At 47.5% G+C, this 15,148-nt stretch overlaps 2 protein-coding genes across 5 annotated transcripts in view; one reads left to right on the top strand and one right to left on the bottom strand.

Annotated features, from left to right (window-relative positions):
• RAD54L (RAD54 like) overlaps window positions 1-668 on the top strand; it is a 30,737-nt gene extending 30,069 nt beyond the window's left edge. For all 3 annotated transcript variants that reach the window (XM_054489477.2, XM_063665127.1, XM_054489486.2), the window contains 2 exons: window positions 13-176; window positions 268-668. In XM_054489477.2, coding sequence (XP_054345452.1) covers window positions 13-176; window positions 268-478 — 375 coding nt within the window. In that variant the 3' untranslated portion in view covers window positions 479-668. The remainder of the gene's footprint in view (window positions 1-12; window positions 177-267) is intronic.
• Window positions 596-15,148, bottom strand: part of LRRC41 (leucine rich repeat containing 41) — a 25,684-nt gene continuing 11,131 nt past the window's right edge. For both annotated transcript variants that reach the window (XM_063665118.1, XM_063665124.1), the window contains 7 exons: window positions 7,861-8,998; window positions 3,310-3,570; window positions 2,577-2,741; window positions 2,373-2,471; window positions 1,676-1,798; window positions 1,366-1,441; window positions 596-1,268 (listed from right to left, as the gene is read on the bottom strand). In XM_063665118.1, coding sequence (XP_063521188.1) covers window positions 1,049-1,268; window positions 1,366-1,441; window positions 1,676-1,798; window positions 2,373-2,471; window positions 2,577-2,741; window positions 3,310-3,570; window positions 7,861-8,998 — 2,082 coding nt within the window. In that variant the 3' untranslated portion in view covers window positions 596-1,048. The remainder of the gene's footprint in view (window positions 1,269-1,365; window positions 1,442-1,675; window positions 1,799-2,372; window positions 2,472-2,576; window positions 2,742-3,309; window positions 3,571-7,860; window positions 8,999-15,148) is intronic.

Raw genomic sequence — 15,148 nt, 5'->3', positions numbered from 1 at the left:
CCTCTTCCCCAGGCAGGGACCATTGAGGAGAAGATCTTCCAGCGTCAGAGCCACAAGAAGGCACTGAGCAGCTGTGTGGTGGATGAGGAGCAGGATGTAGAGCGTCACTTCTCTCTGGGCGAGTTGAAGGAGCTGTTTATCCTGGATGAAGCTAGCCTCAGTGACACACATGACAGGTGGGGAAGTGCCCTAACCATTATCTCTAAGCTACCCACACAGTAGGGAGATGGGATCTGTAGTGACTTCAGATGTGCCTTCTGTCCCTAGGTTGCACTGCCGACGTTGTGTCAACAGCCGTCAGATCCGGCCACCCCCTGATGGTTCTGACTGCACTTCAGACCTGGCTCAGTGGAACCACTGCACTGATAAGTGGGGGCTCCGGGATGAGGTACTCCAGGCTGCCTGGGATGCTGCCTCCACTGCCATCACCTTCGTCTTCCACCAGCGTTCTCATGAGGAGCAGCGGGGCCTCTGCTGATAACCAGCTGGTCTGGGTGTAGCTCTTAGAGGAAGGAGATAGGGAAAAGGGGCTCCTTGCTCCACAGGGCCCTGTTGAATTTTGTTCTCTGGGAGAAAATCATCAAGAAGGGCTGCATGATGTTTGCCCAAAATTTATTTTATAAGAAAAACTTTTTTGGTTAAAAAAAAGAATAAAGGTATGAAAGGGTTTGAGGCCTGAGAGCAGTGTGGTAAGCCCAGCAGGGAAGAAGCCCCCTATTCTCTAAAGCCTGGGTGCCTGCTTGAGGAGGGAAGGCAGGAACGCAGGGGAGGGGATCTCTTCAGCAATTATAATGACCACTGTAACCTGGCCCAGGGTTCCCAGGATACTGAGTAAGGGGCCCAAAGACTATAAGCCCAGCTGTGAGAATGCCTCTTTGCTGGGCCTCATCAAGGCCTCCAGGACCTCAGTGCAAGGGAAAAAGGAAAAAAGAGAAAAAAGGTGACAGAAAGAGAAAGATAGAACTGGTGGTTGGGGTTCTGGGCAGCCCATGCTTCAGCCCCTGCAAGCTGATGGTACCGAGCATGAGACTGTGAGGTACGGGCCCCATCACATGGTGCTAACATAATCTGCGAAGGCCTGGGATGAGTCCCATGAGTCGCTAACCACATGGCAGGTAGCCCGGAGCCGCCGGATGGCTTCCCTGGCTGTGACTGCATCCTGGTCCAGCCAGTTTTGGAAGAGGCGCAGGTGACCAAAGGCTCCACGGCCCCAGCGCTCCAGCCGCTTGGCGAACTCCAGAAGCCCATCTGGCTTGATGCAGTTGGAACTGGTAGGGTGAGATGGATTAGATATCCAGGAAGCAGTGCATTCCTGGTTTATATCTCTGTAGCCCCATCCCTTGTCTTGCCCCTCCCCTCATGTACCTGATGTCCAGCTGACAGAGAGAGGAGGATGAATCCTCTGAGAAAACATCTGCCAAGGCCAGCAGGCCAGCATTCCCTGGAGACAAGGGGAGAACGCCTGTCACCTCCACCCAAGAACAGGGAACAAGGGTATCCCAACCCAACTATGGCTGGTAGAACCAGCCCTGCTGGTTCCTGAAGCCCCAGCACAGAAATATCTGTATTCCAACTCCCACGTTCCCAGTGGAGAGGTCTTTGCCTTTATCCAGTGAGTTTTTAGGTCAAAGGCCTAGCTCCTTTCCCCTCTCCCTCCCCAGGGTCTGGCCCCCACCCAGGCGGTTCCCTGGCAGCCGGAGGCCCTTCAGTGTGGAGTTGCCCTTCATAGCAGCAACCATCTCAGGCAGAAATTGGGCTGGGCGCTTCTCAAACAGACGGCAGAAGGAGAAGGTAATCTCTGTCAAGAAAAATTATAGTAAATTCTGATGGCTGCATTAGGACTGGTGCTGCCCCTCCTACCCCAGTTGGCCCTAGCAAGGGGTATTAACATTATAGAGGCCCAAAAAGAGGAAGGAATTTGTCTAGACTCCAAGCAAGGCTGGAACTACATCAGAATCCAAACCAAAGACTGAACCTAAATGTTCCCTATAAGAAGATTCTCTGCATGGACAATTCTCCATTCACTTCCTTCTTTCCCTATCACTGGCCACCCTCTATGCAGGGGTGGGGATCAGAGAAGTCTATGAGGGGAGCCTGGCACAGTACATTTATTTTGCCCCACCACCACCATTTTGTCCGCCTCTGAAAGGTAAGAGCAACTTTTGGGTGAGGCACTCTAAAAGAGCAATTTCTCATGTTTAGTAGAGGAGGAATTGAGGTTGGAGCTTTTAGAAGGAAAATCATGCAGGTTCTATATCCATTTTATAGCTGAGGACACAAGGCCAAGAAAGAACAGCGATTTGCTCACTCAGATAATGGCAGAACCATAGTGAAGACCCAGGAAATGTCCAGGTTCTGAATAAGGAACTTACCTTGCAGAGTCAGATTCTGTAGCAAAAAGAGCACCTCGCTCTGACAGTCAGCCAGATTCATGTCATGGAAGCTCAGTCTTTTCAGGGCTAGGTTGTACTCTGGATAGGAGACAGAGACCATGGACCATGGACCTTAGCTTTCCTAGAGAACAGTGCTAGGTCCCCACCTACTCCTCTCCCTTCACCATTCTGGCTGGGTCCTACCTTTGAGTGTTTGCAAAACAAGCCCAAAATCCTGGGGAGAGGCAAAGGTGGCACTATCCAGGGACAGCTGCTGCAGAGAACCCGAGGCCTTCAGAACGGAGCACAGCAGTGGGGCTGGCTGGGCTCCCCGTGGAAATCCCATCTCCAACTGCTCCAGGCAGTTTTCTGGATATGGTGGGGAAAGAAGATTCCAGCTGGCCATCTCTACCTCACTCCCATAGCAGGTCCTATCCTGTTCTTAAGGGATTCATCTAAAAAATCATTTATTCATTCACTTGTCGTTGAGTGCCTACCATATGTCAGCACTGTGCTAGATTCTGGGAATTGAGCACTAAATATGAGATTTAGTCCTTGCCCTTGTAGAAATTTTAGACCAGGAAGACAGGCTACCCAGACACAAGCAAATAAAGTATGCAGAGTGGTGGGATAGGAGACATACAAGAACTAAGGGAACATACAGCAGGGGAACTAATCCAGTCTAAAGGTCAGTTCTTTTCCTTTTCTGGAGACCAAGCTGCCTTGGTCACTCTCTGCTGGTCTTATGGTAGTTTAGGCCCTGTCTAGCTCAAGAGTATCTTAGTGGCAGGCTCTAAAGGGGGAATAGGTTCCAGATAAGCCAGGAATGAGTGATAGAGGAGGTCCTTACCCTTTCCCCATACGAATGCATCTGCACGTTTGTGTGGGGATACACGTGCGTGCGCACACACACAAACACACACACACAGTGCTTCACCTGGTATCTCCTCATCGCCTATTATGTGGCTAGGGGGCCCTGCATTCCCTGGCACACCAGGGTTGTCCCGCTGGCTTGGGTGGTCAACACGAATAGAGAGGACCCGTAGCAGGGGCAGTGCTCGCACAATAGCACGTGTCAGCTCCAGGATGGGCAGTGGTGAGAACAGGTCACTGAGATGCAGGGCACGGAGGCGACATCCAGCCTGGCCTGACAGGGCCCGCAGGCTGTCTAGCAGGCGGAAGATGTTAGAGCCCAGGCCTGTGGCAAGAAAGAGATTAAGTCAGAACCATGTGGGAGTGTCAGCAGGGGTAATATATTCAAATACAACTCCAAATACTTTTGGTTACTAGCAAATCTCTTGGGCTTTGGCTCAGCTTATTTAAACCCATTTGTCTTAACTACTCATCCATGTCTTGCTTTTTCCTTAGGTAACCAGCAAACTGAGGTCTGCTGTTTTGGGTTCTGCCCACAAGAAGCATCAGTCAGGGCAGAGTCACAAAATTTAGAAGATACAATATGGTGAGGCAGCATGTGGCTACTAGCTGAATGACAGGCACAGACAGTAGCAGGTCTCTGGATTTCTGGGTTCTGAGTAGTTTTCTGAAGAAACTGACCTCGAAGGAAGGAAGTTTTGGATAGAGGGAGAAGACATAGTCAAGAGTCCCAGCTAGCTGGGAGCGGTGGCTCACGCCTGTAATCCCAGCACTTTGGGAGGCCAAGGTGGGCAGATCACTTGAGGCCAGGAGTTCCAGACCAGCCTGGCCAACATGGTGAAACCCTGTCTCTACTGAAAATACAGAAATTAGCTGGGCTTGGTGGCACATGCCTGTAGTCCCAGCTACTCGGGAGGCTGAGGCAGGAGAATCACTTGAACCCAGGAAATGGAGGTTGCAGTGAGCCGAGATCACGCCACTGCACTCCGGCTTAGGTGACAAAGCAAGACTCTGTCTCAAAAAAAAAAAAAAAAAAAAAAAAAATCACAGCTAGGAGAGTGCAAGGCATGAATGGGACGCTTGCTTGTTTGGCTACATGAGGCTCAGGAAACAGCTCTAGAGGGCAGGGCATTGGAGGCCACATTATGGAAAGGCAAAGGGATGGTTTAACCTATAGGCAATAGGGAGCACCTAAAAACTGTGGAGAGTGACAGTGACCCAACTGGGAATACTTAAAAGAATCAATGGGTGGGAATGGGGCAGAAAAAGATAACCAAATCCCACAGCATGGACTAGGATCCAGGAAGGTTAGTTGCTTAATGCCACAGGCAAATAATTCCTTGGACTATGCAGGCTCCTGTTCATCCATTCATTCAACTAAACTACCCAGTGACTACTAAATATCAAGTTTTTTGCTAGACACTAGTGAGCAGCACATTGCTTTTTTTTCTTACATAGCTTGATAATGTGATGGGAACTGGGGGAATAAAGTACTATGGAATTACAAAGGATGAGTACCTAGTCCAGCTTACATCAGTAAAGGCACTCCAGCTAAGTCCTAAAGAACATAAAGGGGACAGGCTAAAATTTAGGAAGAATGATTGTGGCAGAGGCAACTTGGCACATGTAGAGGCCTGAAGGAGAACAAAAAAATTTCGTAATGGCTGGTGTGAGAGTGTGAAGCGGGGAAGTATTCAAGATACAACTATAGGCCAGGTGTGGTGGCTCACACCTATATAATCCCAGCACTTTGGGAGGCTGAGGTGGGCAGATCACCTGAGGTCGGGAGCCCAAGACCAGCCTGGCCAACATAGTAAAACCCCGTCTCTACTAAAAATACAAAAATTAGCTGGGCATGGTGGCGTGTGCCTGTAATCCCAGCTACTGAGGCAGTAGAATTGCTTGGACCTGAGAGGCAGAGGTTGCAGTGGGCCAAGATTGCACCATTGCACTCCAGCCTGGGTGACAAGAGAGACTCCCTGTCAAAAAAAAAAAAAAAAAAAAAAAAAAAAAAAAAGATACAAATATAGAGGTAACCAGGAGTAAGAATATGAATGACCCCTAAGTAAAATTAAGCCATTGAAAGGTGTTTGCATAAATGAATGACAGGGTCATTTCTGACTGATTTTTGAAAGAATCAAGACTGCATTTTTCAAAGGATGCTTGGGCTGCAGTGCAGATAATGGATTTGTATGGCAAGAGTAAGGAGTCCGGAGGAACTACTGAAATTAGTTCAGGTAGGGGGTAATGGTAGCTTGAATTAAGGATGTGAAGATAGAGAAAATAAATGTATTTAACAAATTGTAAAGATAGGGCTGGGCGTAGTGGCTCATGACTATAATCTCAGCACTGTAGGAGGCCGAGGTTGGTGGATCACTTGAGGCCAAGAGTTCGAGACCAGCCTGGCCTATATGGGGAAACCCTGTCCTTACTAAAAATATAAAAAACTAGCCCGGTGTGATGGTGCATGCCTGTAATTCCAGGTGCTTGGGAGGCTGAGGCACGAGAATCACTTGAACCCAGAAGGTAGAGGTTCCAGTGAGCTGAGATTGCACCACTGCACTCCAGCCTGGGTGACAGCAAGGCTTTCTCAAAAAAGAAAACAGAAAGATATGACCTCATGAGCAAATGTGTGGAGTAAGACAATACAGGTTTCTTTGGGCAAGTGAGTAAACTGATCTCACTGAGAACAGAAGGATTGGTATAGTGTGAAGGTGCATTCAAGTTGGATGTAATGACTTGGGAGGGGTATTGTGGGTTATGAAGTTGTCATGTCTATTAGCTGGATAAATGGGTCTGGAAGTTCAAGAGAAAGATCTGGAGTAATGTCACATAATGGGGAGTCTTTAGCATAGTTGGCCTTTGAAACCACAGGAATGGATGAAGTTGTCCAAGAAGGGTGCATAAAGTGGGAAAGCTCTGAGGAACTCTGAATAAACAGGAGGAGAAAACTTTTTTTTTTTTTTGAGATGGAGTCTCACTCTGTTGCCCAGGTTAAAGTGCAGTAGGGCAGTGGCACGATCTCCAGTCACTGAGTAGCTGGGATTACAGGCACCCACCACCACACCTGGCTAATTTTTGTATTTTTAGTAGAGATGGGGTTTCACCATCTTGGCCAGGCTGGTCTTGAACTCCTGACCTTGTGATCCACCCACCTTGACCTCCCAAAGTGCTGGGATTACAGGTGTGAGCCAACGCGCCCAGCCAAGAAAACATTTTTTAAGGTAGTGAAAAAAAATTTAATGAACAGCAGTAAATCCTGCCAAGAAGAGTTACTGAAAAGTATACATTGGATCTAGTAACAAGGAGGACCCTGATGACATAGGTCCTTGCCAGTGCAGTGGTAGGGGTATAAGAGGCTGGAAGGGGCTGTGAGTAAGAGAAGTGGAAACAGTACAGATAACTAAGGTTGTGAAGAATAGGAGATAATAGAACAGTTTATTAATATGGCATAGAGGGAGGTAGTGGTGGCAGTTTTTGGTGGAGACCTGTTAAAATGCTGATAGGATAGAGACAGTGGGAAGGAGAGTAGCATAGTTGTTTGAAAGCATGGATCTGCAGTCTGGTTGCCTGGGTTCTGAATCCTAGCTCTATAATTGCTAGGTTATCCTGAGGAAGTCACTTGCCCTCATAGGGTTGTTAGGATTGTTAGATCAAATTATCAAAGAATACTTAAAATATGCCACACATACTAAGCAGTATATAAAAATTAGTGTGAGAAACAAGCTTCCCTAAGAAGGTAGGATGCTTGTTTCTCAAACTGATAATTTTTATATACTTTGTTGTGAAGCTCTATGCATCTAGAGCACAGGTGGGAGAATTAGCCTTAGAAAGGATGGTGGTCTCTTCCATTCTGGTAAAGAAGGATGAGTGCAGATGGAGAGTTTATAGGCTGCTTAGCAAGCTAAAGAAACTCATGTGTGATGGCTTCTATTTTCTCTGTGAAGTAGGTGAGGTCATCCCTGAGAAGGGAAAAAGGAGAGTTTGGAAGTGGTAGGAATGGGAGCTGATGTTGTAAGCACAGTGAAGGTTCATATAAGGTTAGTGATCATGAGGGTATAGTAACACTGATTTGCATAGTTGTATGATTTGTCTCTAGCAGTGCTCAGCAACCTAGGCAGATTGCTGGATTTAGCCAGAGTTGAGGTTTTGCTAGCTAGTCACAAGCAGGAGGGAAATGAGGACTGAGGACTGCTTTGCAGGTTGTTGGTCTGATAAGAAATTGTGTCCCACACCTTGTCTGGACAGCTACTCTGATATGACTGGTGAGGTGGTGAGGTCAAACTCTAGCCCTGCCTGGGCATGCATATACTATACTGTTCCCACCTGCCCTTGGACTGCCTTCCATATCTAAAATGTGTTCATTCTTCAGATTCCAGCTGGCTCGTCTCACTGCCCCTCAGGAACCCCTGCTTTCAACAACTAATCAAGTGTATAGACTTTATGTTCCTCTCTTCTAGCACTGACAGTCACCCCTGCTATGAGGCATACAAGCCTTCCTCTCTAACCTCCTGATCATACCCCCAATTTGCCCCTCCCACCTCCCTAGAATTAGGCACACAGCTAGTGCTGCTAGGCAATCCAAGCCCAATCCCTGCCACTCCAGGGTGCTCACCATTGTAGGAGAGTGTGAGGCTCTCCAGTGACACCCAGGAGCTCAGCAGGTGGCATAGTGTCAGGGCTGCCTCTGTGGAGAGTGGAACTGTGAATAGCTCCAAGGTGGAGATGCTGCGGAATCTTTGTGAAGCTTCCAGTGCTGGAAGCCCCAGGCAGCTGGGATCTGATCCATCCAAAGCTCCACAAGCCACTTCCCCAATCTCCATCTCTTCACCATCCTCCTTCTCGCCAGCCACAATAAAAACAAAGTCATACAGGTCTTCAGACTCTGCACCAGGCCCCTGACGGGTGCGAGCACCCTTCTTCCCTGCAGCTCGCTTGAAACGCTTTAGGGGCTTAGGCTGTGGGGCTGAGCTAGCTGGTGCCCGTTTGTATGAGGATGTAGAAGAAGAGGCAGAGGAGGTGGCTGCTGGAGCAGAAGGTGACCGCTTGGTGCCAGGAGCCTCATGGGAGGTGGCTGGGGGATGCAGCTCCCTCTTAAGGTCTGTTCCGCCTGCTGTCAGGCTCTCCTGTGTGCTCCGGCGTGTTACCCGAGCGGCAGGTGCAGCTCTGGGCATCTGCTTGGCTTCACTCTTACGCCGGCTGGCCATCAGGGCTGCAGCACATCGCTCAGCAGCATCCCGGCGGGGCCGACGTGAGCCCAATAAGAGGGACCCTTCATCTCGGGATGGGGCCCGGCCTCGGGAGGCCTCTCCACAGAGGCGGCAGGGTGGGCCACCAGGCCCTGGTTGCCAGAAGCCAGCACTCATGGTGAGAATAAGGATGAAAAGGGCTGACTCAGGCACAGGCCAGGAGTATAGTGACACTTGACTGACAGCCCCATGGTGAATGAGCTGATGCAACAGCTGCCGAAGTGACTGCTGAGCAGCCACATCAGAGAACAGCAGGTGGCGGAACTTGAGAGTGTGCAGGGAGCTGGCCAGGGTCTCCAGAACCCTGCGGTTGGGCTCAGCCACCAGCTCGGTTGCACCCTGCAGCATGTTACAGATGGTGAGCTGTCGGACATGGCGGGAGCTGTGCAGAAGAGGCGAGAACCGCTGATCACAAAGACGCCTGTCAGAAGACACATCAATGGTCCCACGCAGAACATGGGAAAAAAAGGCCTCCATAAACTTGGCTCGCCAACATGTCACACTCTGAAACGCAGAAAACATGCCAGACAGCCATGATATATCCATGAAACTGTCCAAATTTCCCTCTCTTCCAATAGCAAACTATTTACTGAGTCAGGCAACACTACAAATTCATTTAATCTTCACATCTCTGAGGTATGTATTATTATTAGCCCTATTTTACAGGTAAAACCGAGGCACAAAGAGGTTATCACCTGTGGCCACACAGGTAAGTGGTTGGATTATTTGAACCCAGGAAATGTGGTTCCAGAGACCATGCTTTTATTATAGTGTCTCCACTGAAACACTCACCCCTGTAAGTTCTTCCAAGTTTGTTTCTAGAACCTTATCCCAATTTTTTTTTTTTTTCTTTTTAAGATAGAGTCTTGCTTTGTAGCCCAGGCTGGAGTGCAGTGGTATGATCTCAGCTCACTGCAACCTCTGCCTCCCAGGTTCAAGTGATTCTCGTGCCTCAGCCTCCAGAGAAGCTGGGATTATAGGCGCCCGCCACCATGCCTGGCTAATTTTTGTATGTTTCACCATATTGACCAGGCTGGTCTTGAACTCTAGACCTCAAGTGTTCCGTCTGCCTTGGTCTCCCAAAGTGCTGGGATTACAGGCGTGAGTCACCACACCTAGCCCCTTATCCCAACTTCTTTTTTTTTTTTTAGACGAAGTCTCACTCTGTCGCCGAGGCTGGAGTCTAGTGGCGCGATCTCAGCTCACTGTAAGCTCTGCCTCCCGGGTTCACACCATTCTCCTGCCTCAGGCTCCCGAGTAGCTGGGACTACAGGCGCCCGCCACCATGCCCGGCTAATTTTTTGTATTTTTAGTAGAGATGGGGTTTCACCGTGTTAGCCAGGATGGTCTCGATCTCCTGACCTCGTGATCCACCCGCCTTGGCCTCCCAAAGTGCTGGGATTACAGGCGTAAGCCACCACGCCTGGCCTCCAACTTCTGATTCTTACCATCACCAGCCCCTTATCACCTCACACCTGACCACTAGCTTCCTGATTGCTCTCCCTGTCCCCAAAGTAGTGTTGTAAAACACTAATTACATCATACTGCTTTAAAACCCTGATGTCTCCCTACTGCCCTTCTACCCTCTGCCTGAGAAGCTTTATTTCCCACATCTTGCTTATGAGAACGCTTTGCTCTAGCCAAACTGGTCACCCCCACGGACCCGAACCTGCCTATGTCCTTTCCTACACCTACCAGAAATGTCTCCATTGCTGAATTAGACTTCCTGAAAGGACTTAGAAACATGTCATTTGAGATTCTTGTTGGGACTCCTCTGACACTCTGACTACTCAAGACTAAGAGGCTGGTATGTTGTCTCATGGTGTTGAGTCCCTTTGCCTGTGTACATGTCTTATCCCAGCCAGATTAGAAATTCTTAGAAAGTAGGAACCATATCTTGATTTGTTTCTTCCAAGGCAACAGTTATTTATTTTGATGGATAGGAAATCTCATCAGACTATTCTGCACTTGATCTTAGCCAAAAGGCCAAGAAGCGATTCATCAGACTATTCTGATGTGTTTAATACAACTCTGAATGCAAGTGATTCTCAGCCTTTGATGCACATCAGAATTCCCTGTGGAGCTTTTCTTCCCCAAAATTCATGTACGAGACACTTGGTGATTCTATGTTACATCTGAGGTAAGGTCAAGACATCTTTATTGTTTGAACCATCCCAGATGTTTCTGATGTATATCAGAGGTTAGGAATTACTGCTGATCCAGAAGGGCACACCAAGACAAAGACAGGTACCAGACCCCAAAGTTTCTAATTTAAGATGATCCCTAAGTCATCTCAGGGGCAGTAGAAAGTCAGGTCCCAGCTCTTTCACTATACTCTGGACTTCTCTGAACCTCTTCCCTCATGTGCAAAATGTGGATAACCTGCTTCACAGGATTGTTGTGAAGATCAAAATGAAGTAGTACAAATTAAAGCACTTTGTAAACTGTAAGATATAAAAAATGTTACTGCTGCCACTGCTATTAGCCTGGATGGGATATGAAATGGAGGCAGAGCCTGTTAAGCATGGTACTCATTCAGACTAAAGCCAAGGCTGTTGGGGCCTGAGGTTCCCCAAGACTAAAACATTTCTTTGATCCTTACCCTGCCTCCATGCATTCCTCCATACTGGAGTGACCCTCGGTTCCTATTTGAGGTTCTTAGAAGGAACTAGGCCTCTGCTGTCCTCAAGCAAAAGTGTCATTCCTGTTGCCTTAGCTATTTCCCCAGACTCCACTTACTGTGGTAATAATTAGGAATGACTTCCTGCTTGAAATAACTGCATAGCAGCAACACAGAAAGGCCTTGCTCATCAGCAGCAGGACATTAAGAGCAGGAAAAACAATACCTGGCAACCAAATCTCTGCTCAACTTTGAGTGAAGGCAAAGAAGGTATCCTTTGGTCCTACCTCACACTAGCACTTTTCCTACAGATTTGCTGGCCCACACCCAGTCTTGAAAAACACTTGCAGGTAACCTTAGCAAGGCTTCAGCTTTATAAGTGAGTTAGTCAGATGGTTATTACAATATCTGGGCCTAAAATATGGACAAAGATGGTGAGCCAAGATGTTGTGGCTGTTTCTGGCTATAAGAGGCACAGGGGAAATGTAGGTTAGATAGGTAAATACCGGACTTTTTCAGACATGTTAATGGTTGATGAAGACAATGGGAGACAGAATATTTGGAACACCCCAGACACAACTGCAGTGAGCAGCATGACACAGTGATCAGGAACATGCACTCCAGAAGCAGGCTGCTTCAACTTGAATCTGGGTCTGCCATTCACTAACTGTAATTTAGGCAAGTCATTTCACCTCTTTCTGCCTTAGTTTCATCATCTATAAAGTGGAAGATCACTATACTGACATCATAGCATTTTTGTGACATTTAAATGAGTAAAGTTATGACAGCTCTCAGTGGCTTCTTTCTCACAAATTAACGTACGAGCAGACAAAAGATCACGAAGTTTTATTCTATCACCACTCTTAAGAAGAATCTATGGGCCGGGCGCGGTGGCTCACACCTGTAATCCCAGCACTTTGGGAAGCCTAGGCAGGGGGATCACAAGGTCAGGAGATCGAGACCATCCTAGCTAACACGGTGAAACCCCGTCTCTACTAAAATACAAAAAATTCGCTGGGTGAGGTGGCGGGCGCCTGTAGTCCCGGCTACTCGGGAGGCTGAGGCAGGAGAATGGCATGAACCCGGGAGGCAGAGCTTGCAGTGAGCTGAGATCGCGCCACTGCACGCCAGCCTGGGCGACAGAGCAAGACTCCGTCTCCAAAAAAAAAAAGAGTCTATGCTAAAATTCGAAGCTGAGAGATGCTTGAGATCTAGTCCAGACCACTCATTTTATGGACTCGTATGCTATCATGATGCAAAGTGATTTATTACTTTGTTTTCTGTGAGGGTGAGGGAAATGAGGCATGATCAATGAGGTGAAGTGACATTTGCCCAACAACACAATCCTTGGCCCATCCTCAGTGGGCTGGTAGGGGAAGAGGAAGTATTTGTACAAACTAGGGAGGGCTAAACATCTTGTGCTAACTTGTTAGAGCCAACAATATTCAGAAACTATATTTTGTTCATTGTTTTGCTGATACCAGAAATACTGTGTGTGGATAGAGAAGCAAATGAAAAATCATGGACGAGGCACGGTGACTCATGCATGTAATCGCAGCACTTGGGGATGCCAAGGCGGGCAGATTGCTTGAGTCCATGAGTTTGTGACCAGCCTGGGCAACGTGACAAAACCCTATCTCTACTAAAAATAGAAAAAATGTAGCTGGGCATAGTGGTGCATGCCTGTAATCCAGCTACTTGGGAGGCTGTGGTGGGAGGATCGCCTGAGCCTGGGAGGTTAAGGCTGCAGTGAGCTAAGATCGTGCCACTGCACTCCAGCCTGGGCAACTGGAGTGAGACCATCTCAAAAAAAGTGTAAACTAACTCTGGAGTATTTACGTATATGAGAGTACCTATATATATTTGTTTTTACAACATTGAGACAATTCTGAACAGTTTCAAATGCTGGGCTTTTAAAACATACCATGTATTCAAATATTTTTAGAATACTTTATTTTGAAAATGTGTACCATATGTAATAATACTTGCTGTATTGAATATTTCCATTGTTTCTAGCTTTTTTTTTTTTTTTTTTTGAGACAGAGTTTCTCTGTCGCCCTGGCCTGGGCTGGAGTGCAGTGGTACAATATTAGCTCACTGAAACCTCTGCCTCCCGGGTTCAAGCAATTCTTGTGCCTCAGCCTTCCAAGTAGCTGAGACTACAGGCACACAACACCATGTCCAGCTAATTTTTTGGTATTTTTTAGTAGACGGGGTTTCGCCATGTTGGCCAAGCTGGTCTCAAACTCCTGAACTCAGGTGATCCGCCTGCCTTGGCCTCCCAAAGTGTTGGGATTACAGGCGTGAGCCACCATGTTTCTAGTTTTTTTTTTTTTTTTTTTTAAGACATTCCTGCTCTGTTGCCCAGGCTGGAGTACAATGGCACAATCTCGGCTCACTGCAACCTCCATCTCCCAGGTTCAAGCTATTCTCCTGCCTCAGCCTCCCGAGTAGCTGGGATTACAGGCACGTGCCACCACACCCAACTAAATTTTGTATTTTTGGTAGAGATGGGGTTTCGCCATGTTGGCCAGGCTGGTCTTGAACTGCTGACCTCAAGTGATCCGCCTGCCTTGGCCTCCCAAAGTGCTTGGATTACAGGTGTGAGCCACAGTGCCTGACCCTGTTACTAGCTTTTTTATATTAAACTCTTCTGTAATAAACATCTGAAATAAATCTTCATGAGTATCTCAATTTTTATATACTATAAATTCTAAGGAGTAGAACTTATAGCCAAATTATTTTTTTAAGAGACAGGGTCTTGCCCCATCACCCAGGGCTGCAGTGCAGTGGTGAGATCATAGCTCACTGTAGCCTTGAACCCTGGGGCTCATGCAATCTTCCTGCCTCAGCCTCCCAAGTAGTAGGGACTATAGACGCATGCCACTATGCACAGCTAATTTTTAAACTTTTTCTGTAGAGATAAGGTCTCACTGTGTTGCCCCAGCTGGTCTTTTTTTTTTTTTTTTTTTTTTGAGATGGGGTCTTGCTCTGTCGCCCGGGCTGGAGTGCAATGGCGCAATCTTGGCTCACTGCAACCTCCACCTCCCAGGCTCAAGTGATTCTCCTGCCTCAGCCTCTTGAGTAGCTGGGACTACAGGCATGCGCCACCACACCCGGCTAATTTTTGTATTTTTAGTAGAGACGGGGTTTCACCATATTGGCCAGGCTGGTCTTGAACTCCTGACCTCAGGTGATCCACCTGCCTCGGCCTCTCAAAGTGCTGGGATTACAGGTGTGAGCCACCATGCCCAGCCTAAATTTTCTGGGGAGCAGAGGGTCTCTGTCAGCCAGGCTGGAGTGCAGTGGTGCTATTATAGTTCACTGCAGCCTCAACCTCCTGGGCTCAAGTGATCCTCCCACCTTAGCTTACCAATTAGCTGGGAGGTACATGCCAACATGCCCAACTAATTTTTAAAAATTATTGCGGGCCAGCCACAGTGGCTTATACCTATAATCCCAGCACTTTGGGAGGCCAAGGCAGGTGGATCACTTGAGGTCAGAAGTTCGAGACCAGCCTGGCCAATGTGGTGAAACCTTGTCTCTACTAAAAATACAAAAAGTAGCCGGGCTGATGGGTGCCTGTAATCTCAGCTACTTGGGCCAAGATCATAACACTGCATTCCAGCCTGGGCGACAGAGAGAGACTCTGTCTCAAAAAAAAAAAAAAAAATTATTGTAGAGATGGGGTCTCCCTGTGTTGCCCAGACTAGTCTCGAATTCATGGGCTCAAGTGATCCTCTTGCCTTGGTGTTCTAAAGTCTGGAATTACAGGTAAGAGCCACCACATCCAGCCAGCCTAGATATTTTAAAGTCTGAACAAATATTACCAGATTGCCTACCAAGAAAGTTAAAACAATTTCTGTTCCCTTCAATAGCATATTAAAATGCAAATTTCACCCACCCATAGCCAAACCTAGGCATTACCTTTGCAATGAAAACCAAATCAAAACAAGACTTTACTAAACTAAGAGGTGAAACAGGGATTTTACTTTCTCAGTTTTATCATGAGACTTAACATTTTTCACTTTACT

This window comes from Pongo pygmaeus, chromosome 1 (genome assembly GCF_028885625.2).
Source record: "Pongo pygmaeus isolate AG05252 chromosome 1, NHGRI_mPonPyg2-v2.0_pri, whole genome shotgun sequence".
Taxonomy (NCBI): Eukaryota; Metazoa; Chordata; class Mammalia; order Primates; family Hominidae; genus Pongo; species Pongo pygmaeus.
Note: the sequence above shows the minus strand (reverse complement) of the source record. Positions and strands in the feature narration are given on the sequence as shown.